We start from the raw sequence: 26,077 nt of genomic DNA on the forward strand, positions 1-26,077 counted from the left end.
GTCAATTGTAACTGTTCTTTCCGACTGATGGCTGAAGCTCTGTCCTGAGTACAAGATGGTGTTTTTCATTGGTACAAAGCACCATGTCCCCCAAGCCCAGACACTGCCAACACCACCACCGTGTTCAGACAAAGGAGAATTCTCCTTTATCTTTTCCCCATAAACAAGAACAAGCTAGTGCATTCGCTATCATTTTCCCATTAGCAGCATTTCTCTTTCTTTTTCTGCAAGTTGCATTTCTGTTGCTTTTCTGAATTGCTTGATGATGAACAGTAACGTTGATGTTTAGCTGCTTGTAAAACTTTTCTTCAAGGAACTTGGTCTAAGAAGCACGTACATTGCTCGCAACGACCTAAATTATCAAGAAGAAGGCCACCCTGCTGTGATTGGTAATCCTATAACCTGGGTTTTCTTGTGGAATCTTGTAACTTCAATGAAACATTGTCATCCCTTTTTTTTTTTTTTCCTCTCTTTTTTTTTTTTCTCACATATTCCATTGGGGTGGGACCCCGCTTAGTTATCAGACTAGAGTGAATCCTGCCTGCTCTGGAGACTTCTCATGAATCAATACAGTATTGACCTTTTTTTTTTTTTTTTTTTTTTGGTAACTGGCTTTCAAATGCAGACCATCTCCAGAGAGAGTTTGTCTTCTCTTTTAGAGGGAGATTGTGGATTTAAAAAGAGCCTTTTTAAAAATAAATGCAAACCTGCATCTGTAATGTATTTCCTACATGTGCCTTTGAAGCATATTCTGGGTACATAGAGTTATAATCTCCTATATTTTAGAAGCAAATGGCAGGAGACAAATCACAATAGATGACTGGCATCTAGACGTTTGCCAAATACAGAACTTTGGGAGAATATTGAGGAAATCCTCATAGATACTTTTTAAATAATTGTACTTTTTATAATTTTGAAAAGAAGACTTGAGAAAGCAATCAAGTCTCATTTTCATCTGTATTCTCATTCTCAGATATTTTAATATTTACCAAATCTATGGATTACTACTTTTAAAGTTGTCAGGTTTTCTGGTTCCCTCCTTAACAGGAAAAATAACACTTATCTAATTAAAAATGAGGATTCCCAATTTATTGACTAGTTTAAAACACAGGACAGGTACAACTAAGTATTCGAAATGCCATTTTTATTACTGGAAAAACAGATTAGAAAGTTCTCTTTCCCCAGGCTTGTGTGAGTTTGTTCTTAAGCCTTTTTAGTACAGTCAGAGGAAGTAGATGCTCACTAGGCGGCTTGTACCCAGTCCCAAGAGCGGAAGGCAGGCGTGAGTTTGACTTCTTGATCATAAACCATGTTCCCGCTGTTTATGTGCCTCTGGTGGAGGGCTGGTCAAGACATGCTCAGTCTGGGTGAAGCTGCAAATCCAACTTTCCCTGTGCAGCCAGAGAGAAGAATTATGAATGTATATTACATTAAAAAGATAGAGCAGCTAACCCAGTTTCTGGGCTGGGTGATAAATGGAAATCCATACATATTGCAGTGCTAATTTGAAGTTCCATAATTGTTGGTGCCATGAGAGTGTGTACATTTAAAAGGATTTTTTTTAAAGCAGTTAACCAGAAATGCACCCCCTCAAGAGTAGCATTAGTGAAGGCATGTTTAATCCTTGGGAGTGACATAAACTCAGCCCTCTTGATACAGATTAAGGGTAGGGACGGGGACATGGAGATCTGGGGTGGGGGGGAAGGGAGGAGTGTCATGAAATTCTTTGGTAGAGGTGAGGGACTTGAAAGTTACTAACCAGAAATATAGCTGAATGCCTAAAAACCTGCCGGGCAATTTCTAAAAATAGGAAAAAATTCTCTTAAGAATCAAAAGCTTCCAGACTTTTAGGGCGGTAACTGATCTTTTTCTAATCTCTTCAGACTCTTTTCCACCTATTGCCTTAATATCCAGGTGGTTTCTTAGAAGATTCTGCCCACCCCCCAAATTATTTACCTAGAGCCCCTTGCTGAAAGAAATTCCTTTGTGTCAATTTGTCATAGAGGAGGAAAATGATACAAATTCCCAGGCATTAATAAGTTCATGGAGTAGCCGTGAGCACCAGTCACCATTTCTTCTCATTGACCAGGGCTGTGCCTTCAAGGCAGGTGACAGACTGTGTGATGGGAACAAGCTTTATAAGGCTGCAGAAACCCGGCAGAGTCATTTTATGTAACATCATGTTTGTTTGCTTTTTTTGTAAAATGGATGACTTCAGTGAAAATTGGTTACCTGTAGCTCTAGTAACTGTGACCTTAGACATTGACCTTTCAGACACAACTCTTCACACTTGACCGGGGGCAGGCCCTGCGTGGACACCAGTTTGTACAGACCCTTGTCACACACTGGCTGCAAGTCGAAAGAGAATTTTAATTACCAAGCTGCCAAATTCTACTAATTACTCTCGTCAGCATATTCCATTGATTGTTGAATGGTAAATGAGCTACCTGTTTTTGTTTGGAATATGTCATCTATGAATTTTCAAAGCCTTGAGGAGTTTCTCTTGCAAGGGGAGGAAGGAGGCTATTCTCCAAGGATGTGGCTCAGATTGGTAAATGGAACCTCAGAGTTTGGGACCTTTCCCTTGCTTAGCATTGCTGATAGATTTCTAGAACAGGCTGCTTGGTCTTTATTGATTTATTGGTCTTACTGTTTAAATACACTCATCGCCTTGGCCTTCTTGGGCCCCGTTAGTAGACACAAAGCCCGTTGAAGTAGCCTCTCAGGAAATGGAAAATGGGCTACCCTAACTTGGTCATCGTCCAAGGTTGTGTATTGCACGCGTAACTTCGGTGTCACACACACCTTTAGGCCACGTAAGTGAGAACGTAGCTGAACCCAGAACTGTCCCGGACTCTGCATAGGAACGTGGTTGTCATCAGGTTCACTCTCGGTGTCCCGCTTTCTGAATCCTGTCTCCAGTGTGCTCCAGTGGGGTGTCTTCTAGATTGCTATCTTCTTTGCAATGTTTCCTGCCTTCTTGGCAGGGTGGCACCTCTCCCGGAGCCCTGGTCTGTTAGCTCACCCTTCTGGCCCGCTAGGTCTACCAAACTGAAGTGTCCCCGGGGAAATTCACTAGGGCAACTATCGACCTTTGGAGGGGGGACATGGTTGTAAACTCGAGTGTGTTTACCCTTAGTTTCTCCCTCGCCATGTGGCAGTTGGTTTTTTATCTGCTGCTGGATGCCGTCCAGGGACTAATGGGTACTGTTTCCCCGCCTGCACGCCTCCTTCAAGCTAGCCTTCTAAGTGCTTTTCGTTCTTGGCTCCAACTCTTTCAATGAGGAGGCGAACGCTTTTTCTGTCCCACGTCACTGCAGATTCAAGGCCCAGCATGTTCTCACTTACACTGCCTCACCTGGTCTCGTGCATAGTGTGAGAGCTGAAGGTAAGCCCCCATGCTTTGCCGGATGATGGTGGACAAATAAAAGGTGACCCTCCAATAGCAACTCACAAATGCATGAAATGTTTTGATCTCCAGACAGACTGCCAGAATTTCTCTTCTCTAATTCCTCTTTGTAGTGATAACATTTTTCTTGTTGTGATTCTTTTTTTTTTTTTTAAAAGAGAGTAGTGTAGTACCTTGAATCAATTGTAGTTATGATTGTTGTCACTATTTCTATTTGACAAGTTCCAATTCTCTCGAAATGATTGTATTCGGTTGTGCACTAGTGTCAATAAAATTGACATTTGTGAAGCAATTTCTGGCCTTTTTCTCCGGGTTTTACTGGGTCTGGTGGTGTGTGGGGTGATTGCGTCTTTGTCTCACATCAGGACTTTGTTTTAACGATGTCTATGAAAATGCAAGGAATTTAAATGGAGGGATTATTTTTTAATGCGAACTTCTGGAATCTGACTTTACCTGACATTTTCTAATCTTGTTCTTCAGGGATGATTGTACTGACCAACAGTCAGTGGGCAGGATGTCTGCTTTCCGTTGCTTTTGTGGGCGTGGTGGCTTTTCACCCGTGTGTAGGTGACACAGCTAGCTGGTCAACCTGGGACCGGGTGGGGGCTGGTTGGCAGCTTCTGCAGGGTTCATTCGTACTGGGATCAAGTTCGTCACCCAACTCCATCAGCTTCATTCGAGGCTGAGCTGTCTTGTAATTTCCGAGTGAATATGAATGAATCCAGAGAGAAAGGATAGAGGTCCAGAAAATGGGGGGATTCCTGGAAAACCACACTTCCCCTTTCCTATCGAGATCCTTGATGCTGTGCTGAGTAGCCATGAGCATGAACCTGCATATTGGAAAATGGAGAAAGCGTTTATGTCGTCTTTCCCTATGATGGTAACTGACAGGACTGCAGGCCACTGGAACTTTGTTTACCCTAATCCTAGTTTTTGCACATCTGCTTTAGAATTATAAAACTGTTAGGCAAAACACTTAGTTTAGAAGTAGCTTTTGAAACATCTCATTTTATTAATACTTTCAAAAGGTTGAGGTATCGGTATTGGCAAAATTCTGTTGGCACAGAGTTTCATGTGCACGTCATCTCATTTGGCTGACTCGGGTAATTATACGTTTTCCTGTTATTTACTGTGGTATCCTTCTCAGAGGAATGATTAATTACCTATCATTTTTTGACTCACAAAGGGGAATTGTGATAATGTAATGACCTCCAGCTTTGCATTTTTAGATGATCACCTTTGCTATAATTGTGATACTAGTGTTTCTGTCCCAAACAGTGAGAGAGACGTGGAGTGACATCACCAGGTATAACAAGCTCGCTTCTGTTCTTCGTAGAATGGGGAGGTGGCTGCTTTCCCCTTTCTCTAGCTGTGGCCCATTGTTCCAAGATGTAGTCTGTCCTGGGTGTCCCAAGTCCTTTCGTCTTCTGTTAGAATAGCTCTATTTTCTAGTCGCTTCCCACGTCTCCTTGTGATATAGACACTGTCTTTCTCGAGTGATTCTTAGAAGCTGAGGCAGTAGTTAGGAGGTGAAGATTCTATTTGCAGATACACGATGCTTTTAAACTATTGTAATTATGCTCCGAGCAGAGTTCTCCACCTTATCATTAATGACATAACTCTGTTCCACTGAATAGTATCTTTAGGATTAAGGCAGCTGCAACTTAGGGAGAAAACTAGAAGATCACGAAGGGCATTGTAAGTGTGCCATACGGTAGTCAAGCTTCTAAAGGTTTGATTAGGTGAAAACTGTAAGTGGACACCAGGTCCCAGAAGGAATTACTTTTTTGTTTTTTTCTTTTCTTTAATACTTCTCATCCCCAAACAGGCTCCCTGACTGGCAGCCCTCACCTTTCAGAGCTGTCCATCAACTCGCAGGGCGGAGCCATCAACACCATCCTGTCGCCCAACCTGAGCCCCGACGCCAAGCAGGCCTCCCCCTTGGTCAGCCCGCTGCTGAATGACCAGGTGGGCCCTCGGACTGACGACGAGGACGACGGCCGGAGAAAGGTGCGGGGACGGCAGGCGCTCGCCTGTCGATCTTTTTTTTTAAATTTCCAGTAATACACATAACATAAAATCTACCACGTGAACCATTCTTAAGCACACCGTTCAGTGACATTAAGTGCGTTCACAGTGTTGTGTAACCATCCTCACTGTTTCCAGAACTCGGTCATCCTTCCGAACAAACTCCATGCGCGTTGAGCGCTATCTCCCCACGCCCGGCCTCTGGCAACCACCGTTCTGCTTTCTGTCTCTGTGAACTGACTACTCCAGGCATTAACCTCATATAAGTGGGATCATACAGTGTCTGTCCCTGTGTAATTGGTTTATGTCCTTCAGCATAATTGTCCTCAAGGCTTATCCACGTTGGTAGCACATGTCAGAATTTCCTTCCTTTTTTAGGTTGACTAGTATTCCATTGTATGGGGATACCACATTTTGTGTATTCATCCATCCGTTGATGGACGGCTGTGTTGTTTCCTCCTTTTGGCTATTTCGTCTTAATGTGCTGGGAACGTGGGTGTACAAGTATCTGTTCTCATCTCTGCTTCGTGTGTATCCCCAGAGGTGGAATCGGTTGGACTCTTGTGGGAGGAAGCAAGATGGTTAACAACAAGGGATTTCCTTTTAATTGTTGGTTAAAGAGAAGCAAAACCAATGGCAGACCTGCTCTAGGGCGGTGCTGCCTGCCCACCTAACCAGTGGACTCTAGTTGCTGTAACCCTCGTCCCTTTGGATCAGCGCCCTTCGTGTTCCCATGAACAAGGTCACTTCCATTTCCTAAAAATCAATACCACCAGCCCACGATGCCCAGGACAAAGGCTGCTGTGCTTTCTGTTTGGTTCATTTCCTTGAAGCCTGCACCACTCTATTATCCTAATTAATTAGATTTTCAGGTGCCCAGTATTGAATGAATAGTCCTCAGTGGCAGCTAACACACTCATTCGAGGCCTTTCGCTGCGGGGTGGTATTTACACGGAAGGAAACATTCCTAGACAGTTTTCTCATCATAGAAACCCATTTTCTATCCTAGTTCCTCTCACACCAAAAAAGGAGAATAGATGATAAGAGTTTATTTATTTAGCCTTGATACCAGTCAACCAAAGATCGTAAGTTAGCAATGTATCACTTTAGTTAGGACTTTCTTACGATCAGGACATGCTTAGAGACTTTAGGCTCAAATTATTATGTCTTCTTTCTTTTAATGGGTTTTGCAGAGATTCCCAACTGACAAAGCGTACTTCATCGCTAAGGAAGTCTCCACCACTGAGAGAACGTACCTGAAGGATCTTGAAGTCATCACTTCGGTATGTGTAGCGTTTCCCCTAAAGCCTTAGATTACATAATTTATCTTGACTGATGCTCAGCTTTAGGAGACAAGCTGGATCTAATTAAATGTTGGGTTCTCTGACTCCAACTAAAAGAATTCTGGTTCTGGGTTGTAGAAATTAGGCAGTAATAGTATGTTTAATTTGGAATATGCTCTAAAAAGCTTTTACAACTGTGATTTTTAAGTGCAAAGGAAGCAAGTTTCTAAAGTGGAGAAATTTAAAATTTAACGTTTTACTGTCTGCCTGCACCGATGTAGAACATTTCATGTTTTGCCCTTTATTTTTGCTCGAGGGGAGACCTCAGAGGCGAATTAGAAGCCTTGTTTTATCTTTGCCAATAAATTGAGCCATGTCAGCAAAATCTGCCCCAAAGACTGCCTTGTATTAATCAGTCCTGTTCAGTCTTGGAAACAAATTCAAAGCATGGCAGATGACTTCATGATCCTGGATTCTGGGAAGGAACCTAGCCCATTGGAGGTCAGTTGGAATCGTTGGGTTTCTGTGCCTCTAGGGCAGCCGTGGTGAACTGGGCAGGTGCTCAGCAATCATTGTGGGACCCACCTGGACTTCAGGTCAGCGAGATGAGTAATGTGTGTGAAGGCAGAGGCTTCACCTCTCTGGTTCAGCCATCCTCCTGCTCAGCATTTCAACGAAGGAGCAGAGATGGAAGTTTCTCAAGGACTAAACCAGAGGGCGTGAAGTGGTATAACTCGGCGATGGCCCAGTGAGCTGGCCATAATGGAAGTTTTGATTTCAGCATCTGCCCACTTCAGAGATTTGTCCCGACTTCCACAGTCAATTGGTAACAAACTGCAGGAAGCGGTTAACGAAGAGATGGGTACTTCTTACCCCATCTAATGAAAGGAGAGAAAGCAGTAAAGCTTGAAAGCCCTTGATGCTCTTGAAATGCTACAGACGCGGCAGGAAAGCCCTTTAGCCTCCACGCGTGGTGGGCTGCAGCGTTACCTCTGAAGAGTTGCAGACCTTCATCCTTCACCTTAACGCCTCTAAGAGTGTCCTCTTTTTATTCCCAGTGGTTTCAGAGCACAGTAAGCAAAGAGGACTCCATGCCCGAAACCTTGAAAAGTCTCATTTTCCCGAATTTTGAACCTTTGCACAAATTTCATACAAATTTTCTCAAGGAAATTGAGCAACGACTCGCCCTGTGGTGAGTACAATCCCGTGTGACAGTTCTATCTCCCACCACCAACCCTCTCTTTCTGTTTCTCATGTTATTTTTATGTTGTTCCTTATAAGCAGCACCCATGAGCAAAGATAAAGCGAGAAGCTGGCTTCAGCCAAGCCAAGCTTACAGTGATTTCCTAGTAAATCTACACGTGTTAGATCTCATCCTGGATTTTTTTTTCCTTTGGCTTGCGGTTCTTCAAAATGCATGTTTTCTGATGATAATTAAATGAATACCACAAAATAGAGTAATTTCTTCTGGAAGGATGATGAGGGTTATAAAGGGTAGAGGCAAAAGAGGGACTTGTAGGCGTGTTGGTAACATTTTACTGGCGCTTGCTTTATAGTCATTTAAGTATTATACGTCTCATGTAGCTTTCAGTATTGTATTTCACGATGTTTATAAAGAAAAATAAGAGCCCCATATACCACACACACACACACACACACACACACACACATACACTTTTACCTTGAATCCCACTGCTAGGAATTTATCTTAAGGATACATTCTAATATGTGAAATGACAAATGGCAAAGATAGCCATGGCAGAATTAAAAGATTGGAACTGACCTAAGTATCCAGGAAGAGCAGGCTGGCTAAAAATAACGTTAAGTCTGTTTATTAAATACCATATAAAAGATTAATATGTGAGTGCAAAAATTCAGGAAAAATTGTCTATACTATAGAATGCAAAGTCTGATGTACCCTTGGCCTAAAGTGGAATCTTTTATAGAAAATTCTTTTTCTAAAAATTATTTATTTATTTATTTGGTTGCGCCGGCCCTTACTTGTGGCTCGTGGGCTCCTTAGTTGCGGCGCGTGGGCTTCTTAGTTGTGGCTCCAGGGCTCCTTAGTTGCGGCTCGCCGGCTCCTTAGTTGGCAGCAGGCGGGCTCCTTAGTTGCAGCAGGCGGGCTCCTTAGTTGTGGCATGTGAACTCTTAGTTGTGGCACGCGTGTGGGATCTAGTTCCCTGGGATTGAACCCAGGCCCCCTGCATTGGGAGCGCGGAGTCTTATCCACTGCGACACCAGGGAAGTCCCCTATAGAAAATTCTTATGGGGTTTTTTTTTTAAAGACATGTGTAGACACATGAGGAGTTGTCTATCTACTAAACACGCATTTGAAAAATGCCAGGAGATGATAGCAGACATTTTCTACTATGTTTCGGGCGGAAATGGAACCCACTGTATACTGTATCCATCCTCACTACAGGTGAGAGTTTGGTTCAAAGTGGTCTCGGGGGTGTTTAGTGACCATTAGGGCCTGCAGGAGCCCTGGATGAGGTGGTCCTGCCCCGGGTGATTCCAAGCATGAGATTCAGGCACCGGTTAACAGGTTCGCAGAGCTGCTCCCTGTGTTGTGAAGCAGATGTGCTCTGACGTCTGACTTTGTATGTTTTTTATACCTGGAGATAATTCAAGTGCAGCTCTCTTTGCTGTGATAGAAGGAAGTAGGAGACTTCACTCAGATGCCCCAGGGAGGAGAGCACAGCCAGAATTGAGAAAGAACAGGTACAAAATCAGCTTCACTGAAGATGGGGAAAGACTGAAAATGCCAGTTTAGAGTCTTACTCTATTTTGGTGCTATGAATGCAAGAGAAATACCACTTTTTGAAATTAAAAAAATATTCTACAAAATCTACCTTTACCTTCCCAAAATTTACTGGAAGCCTTTCGATTGTGTTCTGCCATATCGTCTCCTCATTCATACAAAGTTGAATGATGCTTTCATAATGGAGCCAAAGACCTTCCAGCTCTGGAGAAACCAACGAACAGTTCATTTTCTGGCCAGTGAGATGTGTATGCATATAGTCTTCCCATAGGCTCAGAGCATCTTGAGATGGTATCACTAGAGCAGTTTTGGTCCACATGGCAGTTGATTTAAATAAGGTTGGGGAGGGCTTCCGGGTGGCGTAGTGGTTAAGAATCCGCCTGCCAATGCAGGGGACACGGGTTCGAGCCCTGGTCCGGGAAGATCCCACATGCCGCAGAGCAACTAAACCCGTGCGCCACAACTACTGAGCCTGTGCTCTAGGACCTATGTGCCACAACTGCTGAGCCCACGTGCCACGGCTGCTGAAGCCCGCACGCCTAGAGCCTGTGCTCCGCAACAAGAGAAGCCACTGCAGTGAGAAGCCCGTGCACCGCATCGAAGAGTAGCCCCCGCTCGCCGCAACTAGCGAAAGCCCGCATGCAGCAATGAAGACCCAGTGCAGCCAAAAATAAATAAATAAATAAATTTTTAAAAATAAAATAAATAAGACTGGGGCAGTCACACACAGGAGATGTCCTCCGCCGGCAGCACCCTGGCAGCCCAGCATGGGGGCTTGCGCTAGCTGCTGCTGTCACTGGCAGAACAGCCGTTTCCTTGGTTCTTGTCCTCTCAAGGGAAAGAATTCAGACGAGAGACATAGAGCAGTTTTAAGTAACAAGAGTTTTGTTAAACAAAGCAAAAGTGTGCTCCTGAGAAAGGACAAGAGCCGGCTGTCTGGAATCCAGAAGCAGTCCCACAAGGGGGGTAGGGTTGGGTTTTTTAGAGTAGTGGTCCCTCCCTGTGTCCTGCGTCATTTGACTGACAAGTTGATTGACAGCTTTAGGTTATATTACTTCTCCCTTAGTGTGCAGGTGCTTACCCATAAGCACCCAAGTGAAACACGGGGGGGGGGGGGGGGGGGGGGGGGTGGGGAGGAACAAAAACTGCAATGCTAATTTATTATAATTACAGCATAACGAACCCCACCCTGTCTCTCTGAGTCACCTTTTGGGTCTTGGTGTGCCTGCACCAACCTGTTCTGGCAGTTTTATCTTGCTTGGTCCTGATAAGGCTGGAAACTTAGCGGTGGTCCTTGACCACAAGAGGGAGGACCTCTGGGCATGTTCTGATTACCAGTGTCCAGATGGGGGAGGGAAAGATGATCCTCATCCGGGACGGGGCAGGGACCTGCTCGTGTCTGACTAACTACCTACCACTGCCACCAGAGAACTTTGGAGAGCTGTATGAAACATTTCATTCTAGGAATGACGCCATGCTCCTGGACTTATCTCTGACCATAGATCTTTAGCCCTTATCTGTGAAAGAATATCCAGTTGCTTAAAAAGCACTTGCTGTCATTTATTTCCCATAGAATTTTCAGTAGAGTGTCGTTCAGAGATCTACAATTTTATTCATGTTTTCCATGAAGATACCAGAAGCATGTTAAAGACTCAAAGCTAAAGAGAGAGCAGATAGTCAATATGCAGCTCAATTGACTTGACCTTCAATAGCCTTACAACAGTGGACGCACACCAAACTGATGACGTTTATTGGGAGTCATTGTAAAAGCCTGCCATTAAGTTCAGCTAATCAGTTCCTCAAGGGCATGATGAGGAAGACCTGCCTCGGCAGGGATTCAAGGCAAAAGGTTGAGTGTGATGAGTTTAGTGTGAGCCAATAGAATAACACAGAGAGAGATCAACGTCTGTTGTATCTGTAGCTCTCAACATTGGCTGCTCATTAAAATCACCTAGAACCTTTAGAAAAAAAAAAGCTTGATAACCGGGCAGAGCCCCAGACGGTTGTATCAGAATCTCTGAGAGGTAGGCCCTAAGCATCAGTAGTTCCTAAAGCTTCCCAGGTGATTATTCCAGCGTGCAGCCAAGGTCAAGAACGCGTGCAGCCAAGGTCAAGAACCTCTTCCATAGACTCTGCCTCATTCGAAGGAGACCAGAGCATGGGAAAGGATTGCCCCTTGAAACTCGAAGGCTCTGAGCTCCGTCAGAATACCGTACCCAATTCTGAGTTTCACGTTTGAAATGGGATAATAGTAGAATGCATTTCATTTTAAAAAAAATTGTTGGAAGTATGGGCATTTGGCCTAAAAGGGAGAAGATTTTGGAAAACAGGATGGCCCTTTTCAGGCTGGTGGTATGAAAGAGGGCGTCGGCGTCATCTTAATTGTACCAGAGGACAAAATTTAAACAAAGGAGTGAACTTCCAAAGAGGCGCCTTGTGTCCGAGTATAGAAAAAGCTTTCCTCACAGTAAGTGCAGCTTGGCGATGAGAGGCTGCCCTACGAGGTAATGAGCTCCTCTACCTCGGGGTTTCTTGAGCTGAGGTTGCCCATTTCCAGAAGGTACTTATCTATTGGGCGAAACCCCAAACCTGGCAGGGCATCAGGGTCACCTGGGGTTGATGGGCCAGGGAAGTTTTGAAAAAATACAGACTGCCAGGCCCCACCTGGTCCTCCTTAATTAGAACGTTGGGGTCAGACCCAGAAATTTACATTTTAAATTGCTTCTTGAGATGACCGTGACGAATGACTTTTCTGAAACAACTGATGTAGACTGCCTGTGACAAACCGAAGATTCTCTGATGCCTTGGTTTGCATTTGGCTTATAACTCTTGTTTCTTCTATAAGCAATGACTGAATGAGTGAATGAATGAGTGCATGGGTGAGCCGGGTGGGTGGGTGGGGGAGTGAGCTGCTGAGTGTCAGGCTTTGCCCGCTGGGGACTTGCATTCTCAGAGGAGGGGGCAGGCTCGGGGGGCAAGGAAGGCCAGGCCCTCTCGTGGATGAGTGGGCCATGTCCAGTGTGGGCAGAGGGCGTCACTGGCCAGTTCTGTCTTGGAGGACACGTGGGCCATTAATGCCCACACAGGAGAGGCAACCCATGAGCAAATATGTTCAATGAGAAGAATGGATCACATGGAGTTTATTAAGAAAGGAGTTTGCTCTGGGTTATTGACAGACAGACTCGTGTGTGTGTGTGTGTGTGTGTGTGTGTGTGTATTGATACTCTGAGATGGGAGACATGGCCTGGCTCACGTGGCGTGGGATGGCTGTGCCTGCATCCTCCATCACGCCACCTGAGGTCCACATCCAGCTGTCCGTGGCCTTGCACGGCCTCGTTTCCTCACCTGTAAGGTGTGGGGTGCGGTCTCCACTTCACAGGGCCATCACACCAACTAAATGGGACAGTGTCTGTAAAGGGCTTGGTGTCCTGTCCCACACAGAAAAAGGTGGGGAAGACGGACCATTTTTTATTTTTTTAATATTTTTTTATCCATTTTTAAAAATTTTTTAATACTTATTCATTCATTCACTCATTCATTTTGGCTGCGCCAGATCTCAGTTGCAGCATGCAGACTCTTAGTTGCGGTATGCAGCACCTAGTTCCCCGAACAGGGATCGAACCTGGGCCCCCTGCATTGGGAGCGTGGAGTCTTACCCACTGGACCACCAGAGAAGTCCCCAGACCATTTTTTAATGTAAACTTCTATAAGTCAAAATCTTAGATTTAGAGAAAAGTTGCCATGAGAATAGAATTTCTGCACACTCCTCTGCCCTACCCTCCTGGCTGACGTCAACTTCTTATATCACTGGGCACATTCGTCAAAACTAAGAAACCAGTGTTGGTTCTATTAAAAAGCAAAATTTGAGTGAGTAAATTTTAAAGGTCTGATTGGCTTTATTAGATGATTCATGAATGGGCAACATTCCATCTAGCTAGTAGAGAGGAGCTCCAAGGAGCTCCAGGAAGGGAATGGTCTTTAAAGACAAAACAAGGAATAAACAAAAAACATTATTTTGGACGTAGGTAACCTACCTGGGGGACAGAAGGGGTCTGTGTGACAGGTGACCTCATCTTCGTTTGGGGATTGAGAGGGCCCACGTGACAGATGACCTCATTGGTGCTGACCGGAAAATTCCTGGCTGACTGGCTAGGATGACATTCCTGGGGGAGGTTGTAACTGCAGTTAGGTTAGGTATTAGGTCTTGGTTTTAACCCAAGTAACCCCACTTTGGATCTGTCCTTTCTCTTTTAACACTACATTATTATCCACTAAACTCCAGACTTTATTCAGTAATAATATTTTTAATTATTGTTAATAGAAAAAAGTCTAAAGTTTACAGTGCACCTCAAGGTCCCCTAGATTTGGGGCTTAAATATCACAGCCACCATGCCTTTCTTTGCAGGCCTAAGTTAGGTTGTCAAATACTTCCATCAGCAGTGGGAAAAAATTACCAGGAAGTTTTCCCAAATGATTAGACTGGACCCCGGCTGAGTAAACACACCTGCCCCTGTCCAAATGGTGCATTCTCCTAAGTCAACACACCTGAGAAGAGGCTGGACCGTTTTCATTCTGGCCCAAGCCCAAGTTGCCCTGTTTCTTCAAAAACAAGGAAACAGAACAGGTTCGGTGACTTCTGAAAACATGCAGGATGCTTTTCCTTTTGAAAGCAAGGACATTTGACTCAGCTGTTCAAATGCATTCAGAGGAAGCCACTAAAGATCTTTGGTCTTTGGGCAGGAGCCCCAGATTCCAGCCCTGAAATGACTGACAGGCGCTGAGGACAAACTGGCCAAGTCAATTCCCCAGGGAAGGATGCAGACCTGCCCTGGAACAGTGCGTCTTGGTGGGTTCTGCTGGGGACGGAACTCGGCTGACAGCTGGCAGGGAGCTGGGACCCGAGGAGGGGCATGCAAGGAGGCACTTGGCGTTGGCTGTGGGCACACAGCTTCGAAGAAGGATCAGCTGGGTTTTTTTTTTTTAGAAGAAGCTTGAGGTAGCGCCGTCGCTTGGTAGGAGAGCAGAAGTTCAGCCAAGAGGGCTGGAAAGACCCCCATGTGGAAATTCACCAAGTCTCAGGGCTCGTGGAACAAAGGAGAAGCGAAGGGGAGGTCCCCGGAGCTTTGAGCCTGGCTAACTGGGAGGATGGTCGTGAAATTAAGAGCAACATTGAAGAAGAAAGGGAAAAAGCAAGTAAAGTGGAGGGAAGAGGAGCTTGCTTTGGGGCACATCAATTTCGAGGGGGTCAGTAATGAAGCCATACGGGCAGTTGGAAACGCCAGTCTCCGACTTGGGAAAGAAATCAGACGCAGTGGTGTAGATGTGCAAATTATCCACAAGAAGAATCAAATCTTTAAGGAAGAGAATGTTGAGACAAAAGAGAGCCAGGGACAGAATCTTGTTGAATACACTTTGGGGGGCAACTTTCTATAATCATGGCTTATGGCAGAGCAAGAGCCAGCAAAGGAAGCTGGAGAAGCCACCAGAGATTTGAAAAAAGAATAAGAGGGCGGGGGTGGAGGGTGCCAGAGGGGAGCTTGGTTTGGAGAGTGATGCTCAGGGGGCAGAGATGGTTTGAGGTTCCCCAGGGTGCAGGTGCAGCCTCAGGTTGCTGGGGGCTTCTATGGGGAGGAGAGACAGGACGGTGTCCATGAGGGATCGGGTGTCCATCCAGAGCAGAAAGGAGGCTCCTCTCCCAGGGCTGTGGCAATCTTGCAGGCTATGATGAGGAGTGTTTCCCTGGTGGAGTGGTTCTGTCTCACCGTGGCTGAGCTTGAAGTGGAGTGGAAATGACTGAATGGGTGAGAAGACTGTATCCGCCCCCAAAAGTGGAACATCTTTACAGAAAGAAGCACCAGTGAACCATCATAGAACAAAAGTGAATAGAATATTTTTCTCATCATCCTACCTGCTCTGGGTATCATTGAGAGAAAAGCGTAGGGATTCCTCAAAAAAGTAAATACAGAATTACCATATGATCCAGGAGTTCCACTCTTAGGTATGTACTCAAAAGATTTGAAAGAAAGAACTCAAAACAGATAACTTGTACATCCGTGTTCATAACAGCATTATTCACAACAGCCAAAAGGTAGAAACAACCTAATGGCCATTGACACGTGAGTGCATAAACCCAATGTGATCAATCTATGCAATGGAATATTATTCAGCCTTTAGAAGGAAGGACAGTCTGACACCTGCTGCAACGTGGATGAACCTTAAAGGCGTTATACTAAGTGAAGTAAAAGCCAGGACAAATACTATATGATTCCAATCCTATGAGGCACCTGGAGTAGTCAATTCGTGGAGATGGAAAAGGGAATGGTGGCTGCCAGGGGCTGGGTAGAGGGAAATGGGGGGTTAGTGTTCAGGGGATATGGAATCTCAGTTTGGAAAGATGAAGAAGTTCTAGAGAAGCCCGGTGCTGGTGGTTACACAGCAGTATGACTGTACTTGATGCCACTGAGCTGTACACCTAAAAAATAGTTTCGAAGGGAAATGCTAGGTTATATATATATAGCCACAACTTTTTTAAAATAGAAAAAAGAAAGTCACAGGGAATCCAGTGCAGGATAAGACCAGAGGCTTCAAAACAGTGCCTTGCACACGAGGGCCACCACGCCTGTGGGTTCTCTGTGGGCACTGCCAAGTGCTTCCCTGAATTAACTTACTGGCACCTCACGGAGGGTGGCAGGTGCGTCTGCTGATTGAATTGCCTCCATTCGGACCCAGTCAGCCTTCGCAGCCAGGCCTTGATGGGTTAAATTGAACATAAGACCTCAGTTTAAAGCTAAAATGGTACCTAAGCTGAGAGCTCAGCTCTTGTCATCTTACTGATTCAGAACGCTGTTGAGGGCGGGCGGGGCTTACCTGTCCAGGTGCCTTTCCATCTGAAGGCGGTCCTCACCGTGCCAAGTCTCGCTTCTCGGCATCTTCTTCATTCTTGGAGGCTCTTTTCATCTCCCGTTATTGTTTCCCTTCGTGGCCCTACAGCTCTGTGAGGTCCGTGGGCTTTATTTTAAACAGGTAGGGAAGTAAAAACAGGCTCTTTTACCTTTCTTAAGTGACCCTGTGAGGGGTGCAGTGAGCGATCATCCCAGCTGGTCAGATGCTGTGCTTTTATCCTGAGGTGCAGACCTTTGATGTTAATTAACACACTGTCTTCTCTGACCTGTGTTTGAACTTGGGATCATTATGGGAAATGTAGAAAGCAGCCCTGTGACTGGACAACCTGTTGTCATGAGCTTGTACGCCTGAGGGTCCTGTAAGCAGGGTGGGCAGAGACCCTGTTCTTTTTGCCAGCCCCTGGGGGCCGCAGTGGCCACCACTCCCAAAGGCAGCAGCTGGCTCGCCCTTCAGTCAGAGCAGTTTCTCACGGCATCCTCTCTCAAGAGGACAGCATCCTGTTGTGGTTGAGGCAGCAGCACATGCCTGTGCCACACGCGTGCACACGCCTCCCCCCGCTTTCAACCCGGAGAAACACACGTGCACACGCCCCCCCCCCCCTTCCCTCCCTTCAACCCGGAGAGTCTGCCCCCCACGCTTCATCTCTGGATCACCGAGGATGGACCGGACCCTGGCCACCATACTTTTGAGAGGTCGCCAGTGGCTGACGGTTCCTGCCACACCGTGCAGCTCAGGCTGGCTTTGCCCCTGCAGGTAGTTTATGTGAAATGAACGCTTTGGTTCCCCCCAAAGTTGATGTCTATGGACCGTTTCCCACATCCACATAAGGAAAGGCTCTGATTTCTATGTTATTTTGTTGTTGCCCAAGATCAAAATATTTGTCAAGGTTGACTGCGGAGAACCCCTGTAATTATTTCACGGAGTAATCATTCCCGCCCCACACGCTTTCTTCATGGCTGGATAATTCTTACGGGCGGCGGGCTCCTGTCTTAACCATGGTGCGTTCACTGCCGGCAATGACAACTTTACTCTTTTAGAGTAAAATCAGCTGCGGTGCCTTGTCTCTTGGAACGTCCTTGTCTGATGTTGAATCCCACTGCCTCGCAGGCTTGATGTGCTCCCAGCGTTCCAGCCGTCATGAGTCTTGTCATGAGCGGGAAGTTAGGGTGACGACCCCTCATGTCAGGAATCCTGAGTCACTCTTGAATCCAGCAAAGTCGATTAACCGCATTGATTTTTCCACCTGTGAAATTGACTTAGCCCGGTTCAGAAGCCGTGATTCCTCCCTCCCTCCTTCCCCACTAACCTCCGTCTCTCCTCCTCTGACTTCCCGACACAGTTACTGGTCGCCCGCCCCTCACGGTTCACCTGGAAGCTCAGCTCCTGACGCGCACGTCTTAGCATCTGCCGGGACGGTCGTTTCCTCGGGGGAGGGGGGGAGCTATTCCTGTGTCACTTAGACTAGGGTGGAACTCCGGGTGATATTTGCCTGTCCGAACGAATGTATGACTTCTCGTTGGTAGACTGCATCACAACGCTTGCTAAGGCTCATTTTTTGTTGTGGTTTTAAATCCTTTTATGCCTCATCTTCCACACAGATTCTGAGACAGTTCACAAATGGAAAACAATGTAAGACAAGGATAAACGAGGACATCTAAAGCTGCACTGTCCCATGCGGTAGCCACTAGCCACTTGGAGCGGTTTGTTTAAAATAATTTAAATTAAAAATTCCGTTTCTCAGTAACACGAGCCACATTTCAAGGGCTATGAGTCCCATGCGGCTAGTGGCTACGTATTGGACAGCAGACATAAAAGACATTTCCATCATCATAGAAAGTACTTTTTCACAGCATTGGGAGGTACAAACTATTGGGTGTAAGATAGGCTACAGGGATGTATTGTATAACACGGGGAATATAGCCAAATATTTGGTAATAACTGTAAATGGAGTGTAAGCTTTAAAAATTGTATTTAAAAAAAAAAAGAATGAATAGTAGTCATTACACCAAACACAGGGGCCACCACACAATAGTTGCTCAAAATACTCACAAATCAAATTCATGAAAATGTCTTGGTTTCCTCCGGGGCAAATCTTGAAGATTATTAAATTTGTCTGTTGTTATGTTTCAAAGACTCAAAGCAGAAGGAGGCCTGGCAGGTGAGGATGGATGTAGTGCTTTTACACGTAGAAAACCAGTATTCACAATGCAATGTTTGCGGCATTAATATTAATAATAAACTTCCATTAGTGAGCACTTATTACGTGCAAACTCTTCATGTACCTTATACCATTGCCAGGTTGGCATTATTAGTCAAAGTAAAATGACCACTCTGCTTTTCCCACGTGATCTTCAAAATCAGGGGTTGGCAAACTACAGCCCGTGGCCAGATCTGCTCTGCCCCCTGTGTGTGTTAATAAAGTTTTATTTAGAACACAGCTGTGCCCGTCCTTTTCCCTATTGTCTGCGGCTGCTTTGGTGCTCCATCAGCAGAGTTGAGTAGTTGGGACAGAGCTCGGATGGCCTGCAAAGCCTACAATACTTACTATCTGGCTCTTTACAGAAAAAGCTTGCCGATCCTTGGTGAAAAAGAATTTCCCCGGGTGTAGGTGTTGTTTTTCCCATTTTATGATTGGGAAAATGAGGCTCAGAGAGGTGAAACTCCTTGCTGATGACCACACAGCTCTTAAGTGACAGAGGCATGACTTGGACTTAGGTCTGAGCTGATCCGTAGTTGGTGTCTTTGAAGCTGTGTTGTCGAAGCACAGAGTTTTAAACACCTGGAAGGGGGCTGGGACAGCATCTGCCATGACTCCTCATTCTTCAGAGGAGAGGATGAGAGCACAGCTTGCCCTTGGCCACACGGCAGAAGCCGGCAGAGCCCCATCCAGCACCCTGGTCTCCAGAATTGTGTCCTTCCGTCCCGCTCTGGCTCCGGGAGATCAGCGCTGCTGGCCCTTCTGCCCCAAGTGCTCTCCCGTGGTGTTTGTCCTCCTCTCGGAAGTGGCAGGAAGCTCATGGCATCTGGTCAGTGCTCGCCCTATGGTGACTTTGTCTGCAGAAGTATCGCCTTGGGTCTAGAGTCTGAGAAGATGGATTTGAATTTTTTCTAATCTAAGAGTTTTTATGGCGAGATGGTCACTTTTCATTTGTTCAGCAAATATTTACTGTGCCCTTACTGTGTATTAGGCACCGTTCTCAGCGTTCAGTGAACCAAACAGGCCACGGTTCCCGTGCTTTGAGAGCTTGTGTTCCAGTTACATCTCTCCCTGTGCCCTGCACCGAGGAGGCAGCCAGAAGCAGCCTGAAAAGACTTGGAAGCAGAGCCCGGGCAGAGCTCCAGAGCTCCTGTTCTGTTTTCTACTCATGCCAAGAGACCGTTGGGCATCTGACCCTTTTCCAGAACAGAAACCAACAGTATTCTAGAGGTGTTAAAAAAAAAAAAAAAAAAAAAGACCATAGATATGTATACGGTAAAACACCTTGCACGTCTACAGTATCTTTTAAAGCATTTTCCCTTAAATTGTCTCCTTTGACAATCCAAACAGTCTGGTGGGCCTATCCCCATCTTTATGCCTATGGAAAATAAGGCTCTGAAAGGGAAGTGCCTTGCCAGAAGTTGTTCAGTGTAAAGCTAGGGAGGACCACACCCCGCTTATTTTTTTTAATAGATTTATTTATTTTATAATTTGTTTTTATTTTTTGGCTGCATTGGGTCTTCGTTGCTGTGCGCAGGCTTTCTCTAGTTGTGGCGAGCGGGGGCTACTCTTCGTTGTGGTGTGCGGGCTTCTCATTGCGGTGGCTTCTCTTGTTGCAGAGCACGGGCTCTAGGCACGCGGGATTCAGTAGTTGTGGCATATGGGCTTCAGTAGTTGTGGCTCGCGGGCTGTAGAGCGCAGGCTCAGCAGTTGTGGCACACGGGCTGAGTTGCTCTGCGGCGTGTGGGATCTTCCCGGGCCAGGACTCGAACCCGTGTCCCCGGCACTGGCAGGCGGATTCTTTTTTTTTTTTTTTTTTTTGATTTATTTATTTATTTTTGGCTGTGTTGGGTCTTCGTTTCTGTGCGAGGGCTTTCTCTAGTTGCGGCAAGCGGGGGCCACTCTTCATCGCGGTGCGCGGGCCTCTCACTGTCGCGGCCTCTCTTGTTGCGGAGCACAGGCTCCAGACGCGCAGGCTCAGTAGTTGTGGCTCACGGGCCTAGTTGCTCCGTGGCATGTGGGATCTTCCCAGACCAGGGCTCGAACCCGTGTCCCCCTGCATTGGCAGGCAGATTCTCAACCACTGCGCCACCAGGGAAGCCCCACACCCCACTTCTAAACTTTCCTTGGAGCCCATGAACCAGGAGGCAGAAGCAGTAGCTATTAGCTTATTCTCTGGTTCTGTCTAGAGCAGTGCTCTCCAGTGGAACTGTGGTGATGGAGATACTCTGTGTCCGCATTGTTCAATGCAACAGCCATTAGCCACATGCGGCTCTTGAGCCCTTGAAATACGGCTAGTGTGGCTGAGGAAATGAATTTTTAAATTTTATTTTAAGTAAAGTTAAAATTTAAATAACCATACGTGGATACTGTATTGGACAGCACAGTTTTGGAGACGTAAAGGGGAGGAACTCTGAGTGGAAGACAGACAGTGGACACAGTCTGCCTTTCCCATTAGGACCGAATGCCCCACCATCCACTTTCTTAGAAATCAGAGTCATTGATTTAAAACGCAAGACTCAAGGGCGGTTCTCTGACCCCTCTTCTCCCTGCTTCGGGCAGATCAGGGCTACTTCCCTTGTGTAAAAGCTTTTGTTTGAAGATTTTCATTGGTTTTAAAAAGAAGACTGTGCAAAAAGGGTTTTAAATCATTACTCTCCAAATAAAGAAACTCACTGGAGACAAGGCAGCGTGATCTACTTGGAAAACAGCTTAGAAAAAAAACACAGTGGAAGGAAGTTAGAACAAGATATGGGTCATGGGTGTACCTTGGTGGGGGGGAACGTGTGTACACTTACTTTTTTTTATAGAAATTTATTTAAAATTAAAAATTTCATCTTTGTTTCAAAGGCAAGAAAGACACTGTGATCTTCCCACTATATTCTGCCCCGACTCAGCTTCCCACTGTCTACCTAGGGTTCCAGGGACGGTGGTGGTTGGTGATTGTGTCCTTTTAACACATGAGTAAAATTGCCTGTTCTCAGGCATATGCAGGAGCTATTTTTCTTGGATTATCTGCTGTATTCCCGACTGTATAGCCCACTGTGCTTTAAGAGCAAGCTACTTTTTTTTTAGGAAAACAGAAATGGTTTTTCCAATTGCCTGAATCACAGGTGGGTTTCTGCTGGGAAACACTTGAGAGACAGCACTCGGCAGGCCGCTTATGAGTTTGAAACGGCCTTTCTGTCCTGCTGCGTTTTAATACGTGGCCGTTAACAGTACTGAACCCAGGTCTCATCTGGGTGCCACCAACCCTGCCTATGAGTGGGCTGTAACTTCTGTGCCTCTTATTAAACAGGACCTGGTGTTAAACCTCAGAAGAAGAAAAGCCATAGCTTTAAGCCACCCGGTAGTGTAACTGAAGGCGGAGAGCTTGAGGCTGCCGTGTCCCCCCTGCACTGAAGGACAGACGGGACGGATCCCTTACCTGTCACTGCCGGAGGGAAACCGTGTCCCCGGCCCAGTGGGGACACCTCTTGCACAAATGCCTTCCCCACGAGTGGGGATGTGAATTAATGTTAAAATTAATGGGAGTTTCCTCTCCAGAGATTTCAAAGGATATTGAAATTCATCAAAGAATATTGAAATCCACAACTATTAATTACATGCAGCTAATATATATATAATATATTTATAATATTTATATATATATATATATACATACACACATATAAAAATCTATTACTTTGGCTAATTTGTTTGCTTTTTGAACCCAGCCACCACCCCTACCCTACATGTTAATGGAAAATTTGTCTTTGCTCATTTGCTCATTTACATATTATTCTTATTCTTTTATTTACACAGATACACAAGCACACACAATTACAGCCTTTTTTTTTTTTTCCATTGAGAATCACAGGAACCATAAGGAACAGTAAGAATTAGGGCATGGTGTTTGTTTTGCAAACGAGGCCTAAAAATTCACAAAGTTAAATCTGTTTTCCTGGGGTCCGAGAGCACCCCGACACAGAGCCGGGTTGAAAAAGTCAGCCTTCCAGCTCCAAGCTGCCTGGTTTGCTTTTATGTTTTAATCTGATAAGACGGTTCTTTGTTCTGAGGGGGAGGGCAGGGCCAGACTTTGGTCTGCCTGTTGCTGAGCTGCTGACCAGCTCACGTAGTGGTCAATGAAATGTTTACAGAGGGTTGGGAAGACTCAGATTCCGTGTGAGTGTGAGTGTGTGTGTGTGTGTGTGTGTGTGTATGTGTGTATGTGTTCAATCTTGTGCTGAGATAACGTGTAGTTGCTCCCGGGAGCACATGAATCATGGTGCCCAGGTCAGAATTTAGCATCTGGAAGGCTTCTTGGTACATGGGTTTCCAAAGCGAAATTGTCAAAAGAATTTTCAGCTGCGTTGCTGCGCGGCTATTACCCAGACAACAAATATGTGGCCCCATCTTCCAAACAAGGACTCTTTTCTTGTGAGGTTAACATCCAGAGGCTGTTCCGGAAGAGTTATAATTACTTTTTTATGTTCTCCATAGTAAAGTGACCTTTATTTTTTTTTTTGGATGCGCCGCACGGCATGTGGGATCTTAATTCCATAACCAGGGATCGAATCTGCGCCCCCTGCCTTGGAAGTGCGGAGTCCTAACCACTGGGCAGCCGGGGAGTCCCTAAAGTGACCTTTTAGCTCTTTACAGTAAAGCCAGTGCTTTGGACTTGTGGATTTGCTGGCATTAACACGTAGAGGAAGTGTAAAACACGACGGTAATTCTCTACAGGGCAGCAAGAGCATCAGGTCTCGTCCCCTCTCCCGTGGGCTGATTCCATGTTCTGGAACCAAGCGGGGCTGGCACTTGCCGTGTGCTGCAATGGGGAGGGGACAGGAAGGGGGCCGAGCTGCCTCTGCTGGTTGCGTGAACTTCCCAGGCCCCAGCCTGTTGTCACCACATGGCCTAGAGCTGCCCCCCCTCGGTGGATCGACGTCAGGGTGTTCCCTGCGCACAGGGGACCAGTGATACTATCCCAGAGAAGTTTCTAAAATGAAAGTAAAGACGCTGAAGACTTAGGGAAACAGATAAGGTTCTGCTGGCCAGCCGATGCAGGAAGGAAGGTCTCCTTGCGTCTGGGGTTTTAACATCAGTACGTGTTGGTTTAATAAATAGTTGGCGAAGAAGAAAGGAAGTGAAGTCAATAAAGTTTGGCCTCCATCACCGCTCCCCGCCCCTCCTCCCAGTCGGCTTTGCTGCTTCTCGTTTCCCTTGGGTCAGGGTGCTCTCCGTGAGAGGGAAGGGATTGTTCAGTGCTAATGGCAGCTGAGACCCCCTGTTTCTCCCCTTGCTCCCACCCCCAATCCAGAGCGTTCTCGCTAAAACATTTAAATTATGTCCTGTGGATTAACTGAAGACCTTTCTCATGTGCGTTGTCAAATGGCACGTCCGTTTGGAAGTCTTGGGGTCAGTGATTTAAGTTCCAAGATAATAGCTACAGACCTGGAAATCAAGTTTACATTGTGTCTTCCCTCCTTTTCCTGAAATCAGGCCGTCCTGGCTCAGTAGTGAGGTCCTCCTCTGTAGTTCAGATGTGGCGGGGAGGGAAGGAGAACTTTCCACCTCCTAAGGGAGCTTCCTGTGATGTTGAAGGTGCGGGGGTGGGGGGAGCGGCTCTGAACAGCAGGAACGCCCCCACTTCGGGCGGGAGCGCCTTTCTGCCCCAGGTGTGTAAGGAGAAGAGCAACCAGTAAATTCCCAGCCGCACCCAGACACACGCAGGATCCCCAGGATGGCCAAACGATAAACATCTCCATCGTGACTCGATTAATAGCCACGTGCCAGAAATCCAGAGATGCCACAGCCCTGTAGCTGACGGGGTGGAATAATACTTGTTCGCAAGCAGAGGGCTGAGGGCTGTCTCGGAGGGAAGGCTGGTCTCCGTCAGACGCCTGAGCGTTCTCCGCTGAGCCCATTTTTGGGGGAGAGTGTGACCCGATGGCTGGGGATCAGGGAGGCGGACGAGTGTGGACAACCGAAGCTCCTAGCTTGAGGCTGAGGCAGGCAGCCACTTCATTAAGGAAGGAAGTGGAGGCAAAGGTTGGGTCTTGGCAGCAATTAACTCTGTGCAGAATCCTTTGAGTTTTGAGATGCCTGTGGGTCACTCATGCAGCGCCCTCTCGAAGGTATGAAATAATTACACAGGTTATCGAGGCATAGATTTGGCATCGTGAATTGAAACCATGGGGAATAGAAGGGCTTGCTTAGGGAGAAGTAGAAAGCGAAGAGAGAAGGTAACCGGGGCTGGATTTCCAACACAGAGACCTCTTAGGAGTGGCCTGAAGAGCAGAGCTTGGCAAAGAGGACTGAAGATCTGACCAAGGTAGAAAGCAGGGGGCTGGAGAGAGAGGCTTCCAGAAGCCAGAGAGCAGAGTGCCAGGACTTTGGGCCCAGCTACGCAAGAGAGAGTGACCAGGAGCAGGAGTGACAATACGTGCTTCGGTGGATTCGGTTAACGGTAATCTTGCACGGAACCAACTCAGGGAGTGGTGAGGAGAGAACCCATATTTTAATTAGAGGAGAAGTGGATAGTAATTAAAGCCATCAGCCAACTTGTTTGTTTTGGCAGCTAAGAGGAAGCAGAAGGATTGAGGGATTCTGCATTGCGGTGGAAGAGGATGGAATAGGTCAAGAAAGCCAGCCCTAGGGGAGCCGTAGAAGACCCTGGCAGGGGCTGGGAGCATCATGGGTACCCTTGCTCCTTTTATTTTATTATTATTTTTTAAAATTTATTTATTTGTTTATTTGTTTATTTATTTATGGCTGCATTGGGTCTTCGTTGCTGCATGCGGGCTTTCTGTAAGTTGCGGCGAGCGGGGGCTACTCTTCGTTGCCGTGCGCGGGCTTCTCATTGCCGTGGGTTCTCTTGTTGCGGAGCACGGGCTCTAGGCACACGGGCTTCAGTAGTTATGGCACGTGGGCTCAATAGTTGTGGCTCGCGGGCTCTAGAGCGCAGGCTCAGTAGTTGTGGCTCGCGGGCTCTAGAGCACAGGCTCAGTAGCTGTGGCGCACGGGCTTAGTTGCTCCGTGGCATGTGGGATCTTCCCGGACCAGGGCTCAAACCCGTGTCGCCTGCATTGGCAGGCGGATTCTTAACCACTGCGCCACCAGGGAAGTCTGCTCCTTTTATTTTAGAGAAACTTTAATTCCCTAATGGGTCTGGGGGCCCATCTCCCCTGTGATGTAATTCACAGCGTATGCTCAGTTAGAACCAGTGGAATATATGGTGTTGTCACTGCCTGGTTGGGGTGGAGCTGGGGGCTAGGGGAGGAGCCAGCCGCCCTGTTTCTGTCGGCCCTGACTATTCTACCCCCTGGGCTGCTTCATAAAGTGCCTTCCTCCGTGCCTTCCTCTCCCCATCCTGAAATCCTTGCTGCATCAGAGGTTGAGCTGGCAGTTATGGAAAGCTCCAGATGCCGAGAGGGGGTCACTCCTCCCGGTGCTGGAGGCGTAGGGCGGTGGCATCTCTGGGTGTAAATCATCACCCTCCGCACTCGGGCTGC

The 26,077-nt window shown here is 46.5% G+C and overlaps 1 protein-coding gene across 2 annotated transcripts in view; it reads left to right on the forward strand.

Annotated features, from left to right (window-relative positions):
- Positions 1-26,077, forward strand: part of FARP1 (FERM, ARH/RhoGEF and pleckstrin domain protein 1) — a 293,219-nt gene that overhangs the window by 241,236 nt on the left and 25,906 nt on the right. For both annotated transcript variants that reach the window (XM_068526857.1, XM_068526858.1), the window contains exons 14-16: positions 5,238-5,419; positions 6,631-6,720; positions 7,779-7,912. In XM_068526857.1, coding sequence (XP_068382958.1) covers positions 5,238-5,419; positions 6,631-6,720; positions 7,779-7,912 — 406 coding nt within the window. The remainder of the gene's footprint in view (positions 1-5,237; positions 5,420-6,630; positions 6,721-7,778; positions 7,913-26,077) is intronic.

The sequence above is a fragment of the Eschrichtius robustus genome, chromosome 18 (genome assembly GCF_028021215.1).
Source record: "Eschrichtius robustus isolate mEscRob2 chromosome 18, mEscRob2.pri, whole genome shotgun sequence".
NCBI lineage: Eukaryota > Metazoa > Chordata > Mammalia > Artiodactyla > Eschrichtiidae > Eschrichtius > Eschrichtius robustus.